The 15590-nt window shown below is 43.1% G+C and overlaps 3 protein-coding genes across 7 annotated transcripts in view; 2 read left to right on the top strand and 1 right to left on the bottom strand.

Annotated features, from left to right (window-relative positions):
* Positions 1-1968, top strand: part of LOC116387669 (zinc finger protein 23) — a 4016-nt gene extending 2048 nt beyond the window's left edge. The window contains exon 4 of the mRNA XM_031854957.1: positions 65-1968. Within this exon, the coding sequence (XP_031710817.1) occupies positions 65-1011 (947 nt within the window). The 3' untranslated portion in view covers positions 1012-1968. The remainder of the gene's footprint in view (positions 1-64) is intronic.
* A 74-nt stretch (positions 1969-2042) lies between these two features.
* LOC116387670 (E3 ubiquitin/ISG15 ligase TRIM25-like) lies at positions 2043-9783 on the top strand. Of its 4 annotated transcripts, XM_031854960.1 has the most exons (8): positions 2043-3489; positions 3599-3913; positions 4271-4363; positions 4472-4556; positions 4651-4740; positions 5587-5643; positions 7449-7538; positions 8074-9783. In XM_031854960.1, exons 1-7 carry the CDS (start codon positions 3232-3234, stop codon positions 7490-7492), a joined length of 942 nt encoding a protein of 313 aa, XP_031710820.1. In that variant the 5' UTR covers positions 2043-3231; the 3' UTR covers positions 7493-7538; positions 8074-9783. The 4 variants fall into 4 exon arrangements, with proteins under 4 accessions (XP_031710820.1, XP_031710819.1, XP_031710821.1 ...); XM_031854959.1 differs by having other exon boundaries at positions 7449-9783; XM_031854961.1 differs by lacking the exons at positions 7449-7538; positions 8074-9783 and adding an exon at positions 5922-7156.
* Positions 9685-15342, bottom strand: tox4a (TOX high mobility group box family member 4 a). Of its 2 annotated transcripts, none has more exons than XM_031854954.1 (9): positions 14478-15342; positions 14333-14398; positions 13949-14248; positions 13612-13857; positions 13128-13460; positions 12958-13038; positions 12140-12856; positions 10442-10584; positions 9685-10340 (listed from the first exon to the last, which is right to left on the bottom strand). In XM_031854954.1, the coding sequence occupies exons 1-9, from the start codon at positions 14580-14582 to the stop codon at positions 10283-10285; spliced, it is 2049 nt and encodes a 682-aa protein (XP_031710814.1). In that variant the 5' UTR covers positions 14583-15342; the 3' UTR covers positions 9685-10282. The 2 variants fall into 2 exon arrangements, with proteins under 2 accessions (XP_031710814.1, XP_031710815.1); XM_031854955.1 differs by having other exon boundaries at positions 13949-14245.
* Positions 15343-15590: the final 248 nt, after the last annotated feature.

The raw sequence follows: 15590 nt of genomic DNA, 5'->3' as shown, positions 1-15590 counted from the left end.
TTGTAACTGTAAAGGATGGTTGGAATGTACAATATAATGAAAAATGCCTCTTGGTATTTTTCAGTCTCTGCAGAGACATGGACATTGACACACGGGTCCACGCAAAGCTCTCCGGCTAAACAGAAGCCTCTCGTGATCCAACCAGACACACGCAATATCATTTCTGGGGAGACGGTTAAGTTTGTCTGCCCGTTGATCCTCAAGCCAGAGTCTCCAGCCCCTAAACCGGACCATTCAGAGAAGCCCGTTGAAACCGAGCCTCAGCAGGTCTGCGTCAGCACCGCCAAGGGCACCGCCTACAGTCCGTCCCCGTCTGATGGGGCGGTGACTCCTGCTCCGGTTGCGGTTTGGGAACGGATCCACACGCCAAAGGAGACGAAGACCAACCTCCACATGAAACGGAAACTGACTTCTCCCGACCAAAAGCTGACGCGTCCCTGTGCGGTGCAGCTGGTGGACGTGCTCACAGTGCCTGAGTCAGAGATGAGGCTTCAGGACTGTGCTGCTAAGGGTCCTGGTTGGCCTCTGCCCAAAGACCTCCGGCGCCACCAAGGTCTTCACACTGGCCACCGCCTCTGCTGCTTCACCCCCTGTGACAATGGCGTCTGGCGGCTTCAGAAGGTGGTCGCCCACTCCCGCGAAGGATACCCGTGCAGCATCTGCGGGAAGACGTTCAAGCGGAGGAAGATTCTCCGGCGGCACGAGCGCTTTCACACTGGAGAAAGACCGTACCCGTGCTCGTCGTGCTCCAAGTCGTTCGCGCTGAGGAAGAGCCTCCGCCGCCACCTGAGGTTCCACACGGGCCAGAGGCCGCACACCTGCACGAAGTGCGGCAAGAGCTTCCGTCTGCGGGAAAATCTGAAAGCACACCTGAGGTTCCACACTGGGGAGAAGCCTTTCAACTGCGCCACTTGTGGCAAGATGTTCAGGATCACAAGGAATCTGGAGAAACACAAAGAGAGCCCGTGTGGATTCTTTGTTCCTTCATTCAGGACAATCGCGGGCTTGTAGCAGTGGAATAACAGTCGCCGGTGGATGGTTGTGGTGGTTGCACGACTTTCTACCTCAGACTGAAAACACTGTATTGCTGTCATGACTTTCATGTAACATTACGATTCTTTTTTTGAAGTTATAGCTATGAAAGAAAAAGAGACCCTGATCCAGATTGATTCCAGAAAAGTTCTATTTTAATGACCAATAAGAGGGGATTTTGTGTGATGGGGGCTTTTTTTTGGAAGCTTATACTACTGATGGTCTTATTTTTCATAGTTTATTATTCCTTGCCATGTGTTTGCCTCTTGTGATTGTGGACCAATGTTTGCGGAACAGTGTGCAAGGGTTGTTCAACTACTTGACCCCTTTTTTTGCATTCGGCCTTCTGAGAAACAAATTCTGCAAAAAATTCCCTCCACCGAACAGCAGGTTTACCACAGATGTGCTCAAGTACCGGTTGGGACAGTTTGGTTGGGCAACATAAAAGTCCTCACCTGCCAACCCTTCTGTGTCATGTTTTTTTTTTATGCCTTTAGTCTTTTTATGTTATGCCTTTTTGACTTTACACCCACGCCTCTTTTAAAAAAGCGTTTGTCTTTGTATTCATGCTATGGTTACTGAACGTATGTAGACTTCTTTCCTTTCATAACCGAGATGTCAAAGACAGTGGTTGTAATGTTAAAACCCTTTGGAATGACACACATACACATATGGCCAAACAAATTTCATCTTGTGTACTCTTTTTTTTTTTTTTTTTACTGTTTTTTTTTAAAGGTTTTTATATTCCTGAATACATGTCTCCTATCAAATTGTAAAACTTATTTTACTAGATAACGGTTTCTCATGTATTATTAAAAAATATTTTTTTGTGGCACATAGATAGTTATTTTGTTTCCTCAACGTACCACAATCGGTATGGAGGAAAGGTACAACCTTCTAATAAACCACCCTTTATAAGAGGTTTTTATGTCGTCACTAATGGCTGATTGAAAAGATATATTTTTGTTATCGGTTAAAAACACTTTTAGACTAGTGGTTAAGTCACTAGACATTAGCTAGTATGTTATTTTCATGAAAAGACTAATGTAATATGGTGGGAGAAGTACTTAGATATGTTACTAGGTAGTAAAAATAGCAAAACACTGTAAAAGTATTTCATTTAGAATCTTACTTTAAAGTACAAAAGGAAAAGTCTACTCATGTTACAGCTGTAAAAGGCAGGGCTGATTTTAACTACTTTATATTCTGCCTGGAAGCCTTAGTTTGTGTTTTTATATCAGAATGTGTTAAGTGATTTATACTTAATATTGATAGTCTAAATCTGCAAAAGTAACTAGCGACTCATGTGGTTAAAAAAATGTTGTGGAGCAAAATACTGGCTTTCAAAATGTAGTGGATTACTATAATAAGGTAGTATAACTATATATATAAAAAAAGCTACAATTGTACTTAAGTACAATACTTCAGTAAATGTATTTATTTACATTCCACCACCACTAAGAATAAGTACATTTTCGATGTGTGATGTGGGGTTTGTGCCACCAGGGTTCCCATCATGCTTTGGGTGATGTAAACAGGAAGTGTAATGTTGCTCTGAAGTTAGTCCAGTCAGTTAACTCCAGGTTACAGGAAAACATGACTGAATAATGCGATGATTGATACAGGATATAATGTGTAATATATGCCTTTACGCGTTTTTCACTTAATATTTATATTTTGGTGAATTTACGGCATGAAAAGTCATGCTACATTAGCTATTAGCAGGTTTGTTTTGTTTGCATGGGAGAAACTGAAGGAATACTATAAGTAAAGTCAATTATTAAAGTCATTATATGCGACTTTCTAAGAAAGTATTTAGCTGTGACTAGCTGGTTCTCAAAGTTATATAGACAAATGGTTTCATGATATTATTCACGGTTTAAAGTAAACAGTTGTAGTAAGGCGACCAACTTGTAGGCCCCGCCCACCAGGAAGTACGCATATAAACTCAGCAGCGCTTTCAGTTTCAGCAATGTGTGTACGGAAGACAGCAGACTAGTAACACTGAGGACGCGAGCTGTTTGTCAGCCTTAACTTTTAAACTGATCACCTCCCAGTATCATGTGCTGAGGCTCGTTGGTCATAACCAACGAGCCCGCAGTGTTGAAGGCAGCAGCTAAGTGCTGGACAAACTCCGCAGTTAACTCCTTCCTGACTGCTCTTTTGGCGCACAGTGGTACTCAAAAGAACGGGTGAAGAATGGAAGATGCGGAGAAAAGCAAGCTTGAGGAGTTGCTGATGTGCCCAGTGTGCCAGGACATCTTTAGAGATCCCCGGCAGCTGCCCTGTGGACACAGCATGTGTTTGGTCTGTCTGGAAACCGTGATGGATCACTCCTCCGACGTTCCCTTCCGGTGTCCAGACTGTAGGGCAGATTTTGGACCGATCTTTGGGGTGTACAAGAGCTTCGCACTGGCCAACATCGTAGAGGACTTCCGGATATACAGGAAGAGGAGGGTATCCGCTATAATCACTTTTGTTCAACTACAATATCAAAACACATAGAGAATATTTAAATAGTTGTTGGATGACATCTCAATATCTGATTTATTTTTTGTGTGAGCAGGAAGAGCAGACAAAAAGTGTGTACTGCGACTTCTGCCTGGAGAAAGAAACTCTGGCCATCAAAACGTGCCTGAAGTGCGAGGTGTCGCTGTGCACGGAGCACGTCAAGGACCACCTGGAGCTGCCGGTGTTCACGGGGCACCCTTTGGTGAGGCCTCTGAGTGACCTCCTGGAGAGGAGATGCCCACAGCACGAGGACGAGGTGCTGAGGTACTACTGCAACACGTCCAGGCGCTACCTCTGCAACATTTGCGCCCTGGAGGGCAAGCAGCACAACCTGGCCATCGAGACCTCCGTCCTGCGGAGACAGCTGACTGTGAGTTTTGAATAACACACTTTTACGCACAGGAAATTAAAAAAATCATGGCATCTTTATGTTAATAAGAAAACATCATGTTTCACAGAGGAAGTTTGAGGTAGCAACAGTTTCTACTAAACGGAGTGAGATTTTACACACTCATTTAGGAAATTCCTGTTGCTGCAGTGTGGAGAAACCCGATTTTGCGGTTTTTCTGCTCGCTGACAATCTGAAAGTGTGACTTTCAAACAGCTAAATAATATGATGCTGTCAGATGGTCGAGAATTATTTTTTCAACATAAAGCTACTTTTAGGGAGAATATAAATTGGATGTTAACTGGATGTTCAAAGTTGAGCTGTGTATGTATTCAACAGGAGTACATGGACCAACGCTTCGACAAGCTGAAGGAGCAAGTTGGAGAGTCCAATGAGTCGATAAAAAAACTGCAGGAAGACTTCAAACGTGAAGTAAGCTTTGTTTACTTAATTGTCAATATCTGTGATTTTTTTTTTTTAAGGGTTTGCATTTGGTTTCAACACTTTTCTGCTGTAATCTGTATTTTTCTTCCTTTACAGAAGCGGAGAGCGAACCCCGTCGTCTCGTCCCTCAACAATGTCACGATGGTGCTTCTCTGTCTGTGGGTCGTTGTCGTGTGTTACGGTAAGATGATGCCAAGCCATAGTATTGAGTCTGTCCTGTCTGTGTGAACATGCACTCACTGTTGTTGTGTCTTTTGTTCCCCTCCACCCACCAGCGTACAACTACATTGTGCAAATCCAGACGATCACCAACACGCTGGAAGAACAGCAGAACCATGTGAATCAGATTTATACCACCATTGTGGGTAAGAAGGAAGGCTTCACACACCCACTGCTGCCTGCTTACACGACAACCGCAGACATCAGGGAACGAGGACACATAAATATAAATACATGTGACATTTGTTAGGGGCAATGTGGGTGTTAAAGGGATATAGGTCAACATTTTGGGAAACACGTTTAGTTTAGTTAAAAAGAACAATACCGTTCTCACAGTTGTCCGTTAAATATGAAGCTACTGCCAGCAGATCTTAGCTTAGCATGAAGACTGTCAGCAGGGGCGGAGTCTGGTTCTGGCTGAGGGTGACAAAACCCACCAACACATGTTAATCTCACAAATGAACATATTGTTTGATTAAAAACCAAAGTGTGGAACATCAAGTTGTGGTTTCACAGGTTTTTTGTGTTTTTTTTTTTTTTTTTTATTATTATGAGTTGGGCTGTGAGTTTTCATTATGAGTTGGGCTGTTTTTTTGATCAGGCACAGTGACTTCCTGGAGTCTTTGCTTGTTGCCATGCTAATCGGTTCCCATGCTTTCAGTTTTAATGCTATGCTATGCTAAGCGAAGCTAACCAGCTGCTGGATTTAGCTAAATATTTAAAGTATTGTACACTACATGACGGTAGCATTCTCTTACACGTGGCAAGATTGCATGTAAGTGTAATGGTTGAGTTCCAAACGTGTCGAACTATTCCTTGTAACAGGCTGATGGTCGTACATATGGAAGAAGTTCTCCATCTGACTAAATCACAAACATACAAATACGTCTTTGACAGGAGTTGAAGTCCACTATTGTCTGATCTGATTCTCCAACCTTCTGAGGACCTCAGCCAACTTGAATAATCTTTCCTTTTTCTTCATCCCTACATAGAACTCTTGGTTAATCATCCAATAAAGAGCCACAAACCTCCAGAGACTGAAGATCAAGGTACAAAATACAATCTTTTAAAACTCTTTGGAATGGCAATCTTTAGTTAAAGGCATTCCAGAGAGAACTACGTGTTTGTGTTGGCGTAAACTGACCAGCCTGATGAAGATGCTATCAGAACATGTGCCTTGTACTGTCGGTGTGATGCGGACGAGGTAGAAAGTCATTATTTTCATTAAAGAGGGATAAGAAGACAACGAGTGTGTTTACAGGCACATCATTAGCACGAGCATACTCGTGGTTATTCCCATCACTGTTGTCATTATTCTGATATCCAGGTTTCTGATCATCTGCATCGCTTCTGTAACAACTAAGTTCCCTCAATAGTTGAGGCTGATGTCCGTCGGGTTTCTGGCTACCTGGACTCTGCTGCATTTACTTCTGTTTTTAATTTCATCCAATCTTCATTAATGAGAGCAACAATAAAAGGATTATTTTCATCACTATTGTTAGACTTATTTCAGCATGAACATGTTTCTTTTGCTTTACCGACTGTTTGTTACATAACTTGGTTTGAGGACGCACCTCGAGAATGATCAGAGTCCCGGAGGAAGTGTTCACACTGCCAAAGCATCTCAGTTTCCATCCGAGTATTCCAGCTTTCTACAAACCAGAATATGGTGTTTACAAGCGCACTCCAATAATCGGATCATAACATGGATACTAGTGTGCATAGGTTTGATTGTTATGATGCCCAAAGCATTCTGAAAATGCACTGAAAATATGCGATTTTAAGACTATGTAACATTTGCTGAACTGCAGAACAGGTGACAATTATAGGATAATATGACAAAAGTAAAATGCATCTCTGGCTGAATAATATTAACTACGGTGCAATAACAATTTAAATTTAGCCACTATAAGCTACTGGTCGCACCTAACCAAGCCAGGTAGCAGCAAAACCCCCGAGTGTATTAAATTGATAATACTGCTGCTATTATTTTAAGTTTTCATTTGTATGCAAATGTTATTTCTCCTTTCAGATTCATAGACGTGTTTGACATTATGGCAAAACTTTTAGTTCATAATCTGTTTATATTGTCATTTCATTTTTTGATTGTTATAAACTAGAATTCGGGTAGCATCAGAATTGTGTAGGTAAACCCAAATGGTCAAATCGGGGAGTATAAAGTTTAAATAAATACCCACAATGGTACACGATATTTTTGAACATCTTCCAGGCTCTTTCCTCACAAGATGAGAGTTAATTTCAAATAATCTATTTACTCATTTTTGTCAAAACAGCTTCAATGACAAAGTGAAATGTTTGACTAAATCTGTAATATAATCTGCTTCCATTCCTCTGATGTCATGTGTTGTTATGTTCCATCATTCTTTAATCCGTATTGTTTCTGAGTAAATGTAATATTCCAGGCCAAACACCCATGTGCCGTCCTTTGTTTACCTTTTTTATGGTTCCACTGGTAAAGTTTTACGTCGCATTGCTATGAATTGTGGGTAATTCCCTTGGGCAAAGTCTGCAGAAATGCAGACTCACGGAAAGTGTTCATAAAGGGCTCAAGATGTGAAGATGAGACAGAGGGACAGACCTAAACCCTCACAGACTTTGAGGCGCGCTCCTGAACAGTGTGTGAGTGTGGAGATTGGGATTGGGCCGAAGACTTTTTGAGACTTTTTCAACACTGTATACTATGACTTTTTTCAACTTATTATACTATGACCGTTTGACTATTCATCATTCTTTTGACACACTATAGTATGACTTTTGTTTTTCGACACAACAGAGAAAGAAGGATGGGATTGTGGAACAGAAACATTCACATTTTAATCTTTTCTTGTTGCAGACATGACATCCTCTGAGTACAATCATACAAAATGGATCAAGTGATCCGTCCTCAGTTCTGGTCCTGAACGGAAAGCTCTGCACTCATCTGGTGAGAAAAGAAGAAACGGACACAAACAGTAGAATTTACATCACATTTACAAACCTCTGTGCCTACTACCACAACAAGTATGAAATAAAGCTACTGCAAAAACAACAGTCTTTGTTAAGGTTGGGATATCTGAATGCAAATTTTATATATACTATAACTTTCACGACTTTGTTCTGACTTTTTTCGACATGCTATATTATGACTTTCTGTCGTATGACTACTTTTTACTTGCGCTTTTTCATCACTTCATGCAACATACTATATAATTACTTTTTTCATCATACTATGACTTTTTACACTTGATTTGACATACTACTATATTATTACTTTTATATGACTTTGTTAAACATACTATTCCTTGACCTTTTTTGTCATACTATACCATGGCTTTTTATGTTTTTGGACATTCTATATTTTATTTTTTAGATAAACTATATGACATTTTTTCTGACTCTTTTCGACATAATTTTTCTAAGATTTTGTTGGTGATGTTTTTCGACGCTTTACTATGACTTTTTTATAACTTTTTTTCAAGAGTTTGAGATTAAACCCAGATACTGCCCTGGGAAATACCGACATGGTGACCGGAGCCTATCTCACCGGCCAGGGGGGGACAGAGGCTCAGCTGAGATGGAAGTTGACTCAATCATCATGGTGCAGTGAGAGACTACAGGTGATTCAAAGAGCCATGGAGCTAGATGCAGAACTACAAGTCTCAAAACATACACGGAACAGTGCAGTGCAAAGGAGTAAAGCAGCGTAAGGAGACTCTGAGACCATATGAAACACCAAAGTTGCCTTGCAGAAGATAAAGAGCTGAGGGGTGCAGGTCATTAGACTCCAGACACAAAAAACATCTCACCAGGATACCCGTAGAGCAATGGAATAGAGGAAGCAGCAGTGAATGCAGCCAAAAGGCTGATGGCAAAAAGCTAAATGAGCAGGCAACGACCCGTATTTGGTCCTGCTGGACCACAGGAACACTCCACTGCAGAGTACTGACAGCAGCAATGATGCTCATGGGGAGGCGAACCCAAACTCTCTGCTTACTGTAAACCGAGACCAACAGCAAGCAAACAGAATGAAGCTGCACTACAAAGTCAAAGGAGATGAGATAATCACTACAATGCTACTGCCAAGGACTTCAGCTGCATAGAGGAGTAATTGGGGACAAATCAGGATGACCAAAGAGATAGATGATAGCTTGAAAGCAGTGGATGGAGCTACTTCTGAGCAGCTTGGTGAATCAGAACCAACATAAGATGGACAGAACATCATTCATTTCTGATGTATTTTTCTTTTTTTTTGGTTACAACAATCATCAAAATGATGGACAGGTAGTTACTTTAGTTAACATTACATGGCAACAGGAAGGTGGCTTAAAACAGTCCGTAGCGTTCTTTAAGTTGTGTTGCAGAGGCAATTTATTTGCTCAGGCTGCTTGTCATCAAACTTGACCATTAATGGACAAATATTCTCACGTAATTCACTTGCTGATCAAATGAACTTGTAACTTTGGCCTCTAAACATGACAAAACAGACGTTCATGTTCGCTACAAGAAAGAAAGCTTGACGTAACCTCGAGTTTCAATGGACACTCACCACTCATTCTTGTCCTGTTCAGCACCTGTACTGAGGTGCAACATCCAAATTACACAAAACAGAGTACATTGTGATGTTAGACACATTTTGTACATTTGAAAGTTATTTATGGTTTTATTGTATTTATTTAATCCAAGAACAAAATTGAGACCATCATAAAAACAAATTCAGTTTCAATGGTACCCTGGTAAAAAAAAAAAAACATTCCAGCTTCTCCACTCTAGTTTCAGAAATAAAGGAATTGAAAACAATCGGAATCTATGTAACTTTTGTTGAACACCAGCCATTTTGGCCACAAGTGCCAAGTACGGGCCAATGGAAAATGGCAACGTGTAGCTTTGCAGTAACATAGGTAGGGAGGAATCACATAACAGCAAACTGACTAACATTTCGTTACACATCAGCATCTATATAAAGGTTGCCAACTTTAGCCACCATAAGCTACTGGTCGTACCAGATGAAGTCAGGCTGTAGCAGTGCATTCAACTGAGCCATTAGCTACAAGTCAGTCCTGCTTTAAGAAACATAGCAAAAAGAGAAAGGAATGGATTGAGCAAATCTGCTCATTTATTAAGAAAACATGAAAGTCAAGCTTTTATTTTTTTAACAGTTATCTGAACAGAATGCTTTACAAAAAATGAAGGCAATAATAAACCCAAAAGGCCACTATTCTCAGTACAAAAACAAGGAATAGCGTGGTACTAATTGTTTCCCCACTCAAACATATTTCAGCCGTAGTTAGGAATCAGAACTGTTTTGCTTTCTTAGACGTGAAACACCAAAACATTGCAGAGCATGAATTTCAAATCAGTGAATAGGTCCGCTGATGCCGTGACCCATGTACAGTACCGTACCATCATGTCACAAACTGCTGTAAAAATGTTCTTTGAAAGAGCATTTTGAGAAACAAACTTCCAATTTACAGTAAACAAGTATAACTGACCTAAAATAAAGAATACCTTTTTGCTGATCAACTATTATACTTCTTTGTGCTGATTTTTTTTCCTCTAGCTGCCTTGAGTCCCTTGACTAAAACCTGTACACATAACACAAAATGATCATCCTTATATTAGTGTGCCAAAAATAGTAACATGGAATCGCTGGAAAACAAGTGTTCTGTTGATGTGATTGGCCGCCGCTCCTTAATTCACCAGACCCAGGGTCTGATTCCTGAACGAGCACCACGCCCTGAATATAGCTCTGAAAAAAAAGAAAACGGAAAATATAAAGTTCAGAAACGTTCTTTAATTTCTGCTGGAGACTAAATGTAACCCAGTGCCTGGTTCAGAACCTCTACGCACCTGCAGTGAGTGGCCACACATTCGTTGCTGCAGTATTCTTTGTCCCAGTCGTCGCTCTCTACGGCCGGGTTGTTACAGCCCGGCCTCACACACGCACTTCTCATCGTCCCGGCATCACCGGACCCATTCACCTCCATCTCTTCCTGGAAAGAAAAGCAGGAAATTTAAAATCAATGAATGTAAATAAGATTTTTTGCCACAGTCAACAGATAGAAAACACTAAATAAAGTGCTAAGTAGAGGCTCTTTTGACAGCTGTGTGATGAGATGTGCACATCTGGAAAGTGCATTCCCCCCCCCCCAATCATCTGTGTGAAACTGCCCAATCCGTGTCAACTTGCATGGGCTGCTGTGTGACCAGCACCTTTTCACTAGCCCAGATGTCATGGGAGTGTTTTCTCTTTAACACTCTGCCATACATTTGGTGAAACAGCAGCATTTGTGTGGACAGCTTTTCTCTTCTCAGCCACTGATTTACAGCTTTGCCATATTCTTTGCATTTTCTAATGACCAGACTCTACTTTGAGATATTTTCCTGCATCCTCCCCCTAATTGGTACTTTTAAATCGTTTCTCTGAATGCCGAGTTTCTTATTTTATCTAGAGGAATCACTCAATACACTTTTCTTGGACACTATAACTTCTGCCATATTCCTAGCTGCTGCTGCTGCTGCTATGGTCTCTCCCCCGTCCTGCCCGTCAAAGCATCGAGTATGCGACGACCCCTCCGCCCCACTAGGTGTCCCCGTGTCCCGTCTTTCTGAATAAAAGCTCATCACCTTCACACGGAGTGCTCGCTCTCCTCCCTGGCTGACACCTCTGCTTCATTACAGCCATTTTCACACATCCACACACAAATACATGACTGATTACTGACTGTACATGTTTGTTCTTAATGTTCTTTAGTAAATAAATATGCTTAATTATAATATTAAAACTCGTCTGGTCTCCCATTTTTGTTGCGGCCTTTGAGCCAGGTCACAACAGGTAATACAGGTAGACTGACATACTGTGTAACCAATCAGAGAGCTAGAATAAGCAGCTACGCTGTGAAGAACGGTAAGTGAGTGAGTAAGGTTGATTGACGGATATTTGTGTCCTGTTCATGTAACAAAGTGGCACTAATCAGCGCAGCGCAGGAATGTCACCACAGACATGGCGTGTTTTTGGCGCTATGTCCACCTTTTCTGTAGCTTCCTCTTGGATGCGTACTTAGATTCTGGCACCGGGTCACTACGTTTTTATAGAGCTCGACGCCCAGAAATGTCTCGAACACAGAAAAATTAAAAGAAAAGAGAAAATGCAGGTAGAGGGGCAGGGTCTCCGATACAGACAGATCTTATACATCCACTGATTCAAAGCTGTAAAACAAAAGAAGATTTATGGCACTATTGTTGCAGTAAGTGGGAGAGATAAAGTTTAACATCTGCTGACTTGTGAGGTAGGAAATGGATTTGAGATTTGACAGTTTTGCATTAAATATTTTGAACCACTTGAATCTGAAAAATAACTTTCACTTCTGACAGTTGGGAATATGTTGCTACGACAACAGCTTTGTGTTGTCCGAGGATAAATTATGAGTCGGCTTTAAAGAACTGAACTATCCAAAGTCAAAATTGTCAACGATCAAATCACAGTTATTTGTGGATAAACAAGGCCTCACACAGAACAAACGGCAGCGATGAGTTAGGAACATGTACCTCTTCTGAGTGCAGCACTTCTGTAACTACGTCGTCGTCCATGCTGCCCGACGTGTCTGCAGAATTCACCACCTGTACCGACACGACGGGTGCAGACTGGGCAGTGGACGACAAGGACATTGTACTAGGGACGATAATTGGCAGGGCCTCTTTGGCCTGCAAGGACGCAGGAACTATCTTTATCTGGAGTGGAGGCATCGGTGTAGCCGCGATGGACACCGGGGGGCCCAGCGTGGTGCTCCCCTCGCGGGGCTTGGCCTGTAAGGGCGGAGGCGCTGGCGCCATTTGCTGGAGCCGCGGCGGAGGCGGTGCGCTCTGCATCTGCTGCAGCGGAGGTGGCTGACGAGAGGCGCCCGACACCACCAGTGTGGGCTGCAAAGAGCGGACCCCTCCGGGCAACACGGTCACCACCTGGCCCCCCAGCTGCAACATGTGCTTTGGGATTATGATCTTTGTGATGGTCGGGGACGGGGGAGCGGGGGCTGCTGGACCGGGGGCTTTGTTTGCCCCCGTGCGGGAACGCGTGGTCATCTCCGGGACGTCCAGGATGATGTTGGAGGCACAAATGTTGGTGATGGTGTTCTCTTCCAGGCTGTTGGTAGGCAGACGGATGGCCTGGTGACCAGCTAATTGAAAGGCTCCAGGATTCAGACTGACCACCGGTGGAGGTGGTGGTGGTGGTGGTGAAGGGGCGGTCTCCATCTCCTCAATGGCAGGCTGTGGTGAAGACGGATTCAAAGAAACATAGAAAAGAAATATGAATGAAAATCTGAAACGGCAATCACCTGCTTTTCATTCAGAGGACAGCATGATCTTACCTGTGTGAGTTGGTTCTCTCTATAAGCTACCAGGGCTCTCACATACTCCCTTTTGGCTGCTTCTGTCTTTCTCTTATACACCTAGTGGAGACAGGACAAGTACCATCATTTTAAATCATTTCTCTCCCCCAATACTGACAGAGGACATTAATATACAAGAATCCTTATACCTGCTTCTGTTCCTCAGCCAGACTGTCCCACATGGAGGCCACAATCTTTGACACCTCCCCAAAAGAGGCGTTGGGGTTCTGGCCCTTAATGGCTGCCTGGGTGTCTCTGAAGAACAACGCATATGCTGAGACGGGCTTCTGTGGTTCGTTTGGGTCTTTCTTCTTCCGTCCTTTCTTAGCGCCCATTGCTGCCGTCACTGAGGCCAGTGAGGCCGGCTTCCCCCCGCCCCTCCTGGCTGTAGCCGGAGACACAGAAGATGTAGGAGCTGGGTGGGAGGACATGTGGGAGAGGGAAGAGGAGAGATACAAGGGGGCGTCTACCAGCACACTCCTCTGAGTAGGGAGAGGAATCGTGAAAGACAGGGGAGAAGAGATATTAGCCGTAGGATCTTAAAACCTAGCACGGAATCCAACAGACATGAATACAAGGCATGCAAGCAAACATTAAGGTAGTAAGTAGGCGTCTACAGGTGTAACCTCTCACCTTGAAGTCATCCATGTCCTCATCCTGCAGGGAGCCAGCCGGTGATGGTGTTGCTGAGAGCGGCTGCTCGAGTGTCTCTGAAGGATGCCCAATGTTGTCACCCCCGAGACCGAGTGCCAGCTCAGACGGGTTAATGGTGCTCAAGTGGCTGCTTCCCAAAAGACCATGACTGATTTCACCAAGTTGGACATCAATGGTCATGGGGGATGAACTGCTGAAATGTGAACCACTGGAATTCCCCAGTTCCTGCGGAGGGATTTGAACACAAAAAATGAATTACTCCCATCAAGGACAACTAACGTTCAAACACACCAAACAGCGTTTCCCAGACACTCACCAGAGCAGAAGAGCTCAGCAGGGCTCCCACTCCAGCTTGGCCCATCGCGCCAAGGTTCAGCTGCTCCAGGCCTTGAGACCCAGAGTTCACAAAGGTGGAAGCAAAGGACGGGTCATTGGCCTCCACCACCAGGTTACTGACAAGGCTACGGGAGCCCGAAGGCCCCCCGGGGCCGCCCGACCCATCCGTCAACTGAAAGTGGGACACTCCATCAGTGATGCTCAGAGTCGGGTCTGGGTCGAGGGAGATAGGGGGGATCTCGAAAACCTCATCCCCGAGACTGGGGGTATGGAACGTCTGCTATATGTGGAGAGAGAGACGGTGGAGACGTGTTACTCTGCACTACCGGTACCACGTTGCTTGACTTAGCGTTAACTCACTCACCTCAGCGGACAAAAACGGGTGGCCCCCTCCACTGATTGTGAGATAACTGTCGCCGCCTTCTGTAAACTGAAACAGACCGTTTTAACTAACTAACGCATTTCCATTCGCCGACATTTTCATTTAAAAACTGGTAATGTCGGGTTACCTTATTTTCCTCCGAGTATTCACCATAGGCTTGAGTGTCCAAAAACTCCGAGTCAACATTTTGAGCACAACCATCCGACAGGTCAGAGTAGAAATTGAGGTCCATTTTGAGATGATTTACTCCAAACACACAAACAACCACGCACGTGTTACACTTAGTCGAAAGGGGTAATTTCTCAATGACCTACCCATTTGGGTCAACTATCTCAATATGAACTAAAGTTGCTAGCGGCTCGCTAGCTAATCTCTGCCACCGGTTAGCATAACGTTATGGTGGAGGAGATGAAGCTAAACTATCTTAGCTTTGAAGCCCGAGGCAGACCTGGGACAAGGGGCGATTTGGGGCTGAAAAAAGTAAAATAATAAGTTATCAAAATGCTATGTATTAGTTCCCCAGGGAGCAAAGCTTGCAGGAGGCCCAAAACAAACCCATTCATACGTGTGATGCTACCGCCATGTCCGAAGCATAGCTAGTGCTACATTCAAGGGCTGTCGGAAATAAATACTTAAGGTACTTAAAGGCCTACCTAATGTATATATGACTGTATGACAGGCCTATTTATTAACTTTCTGCCAGCTATGTGACTCGCTAAGACGTGACGGTGAAGAAACAAATAGCTTTCTAAGTGAACAAAGGTTACACTTTTAGCATTATTTACAACCATGTTTGTAAGCTTAACGTTTTGTTTGGCCAATTAAAACAGCCGGTAAAATGCCAGATTCACTTGTTTCCATTGTCGTTTGAAGTCTAAAATGAAACGGCAGCCACCAGTTGATCTAGCTAACTAACTCTTTATATTTACGACAAGTTTGATTGTTTTCTGTATTCCATCTACGAGCAAAGAAAAGGCCCTGAAGGCAGCACTTCCGACTTCAAACGGAAGTTAAACCAGTCGACTCTGCTCCATGATCTCCTTGCATTTCAAAATAAAAAGTCAAAATAAAAGTCAAGGCGATAGAATGACCGTATGCAAGAAATTATTATAGTCTATGATGCAAGCATATACCAGAGTAACATTAGAAGAAGATAAATTAATGAATATAAAGACATAATCCTTGCTCGATGGGAGTGTGTTAGCAACAGAAGTTGACTACATGCAGTTTATTCTCATTT

Source organism: Anarrhichthys ocellatus, unplaced genomic scaffold (genome assembly GCF_004355925.1).
Source record: "Anarrhichthys ocellatus isolate YVR2014 unplaced genomic scaffold, GSC_Weel_1.0 scaffold15, whole genome shotgun sequence".
Classification (NCBI taxonomy): Eukaryota; Metazoa; Chordata; class Actinopteri; order Perciformes; family Anarhichadidae; genus Anarrhichthys; species Anarrhichthys ocellatus.
This window is presented reverse-complemented; position numbering and strand designations above follow the sequence as displayed.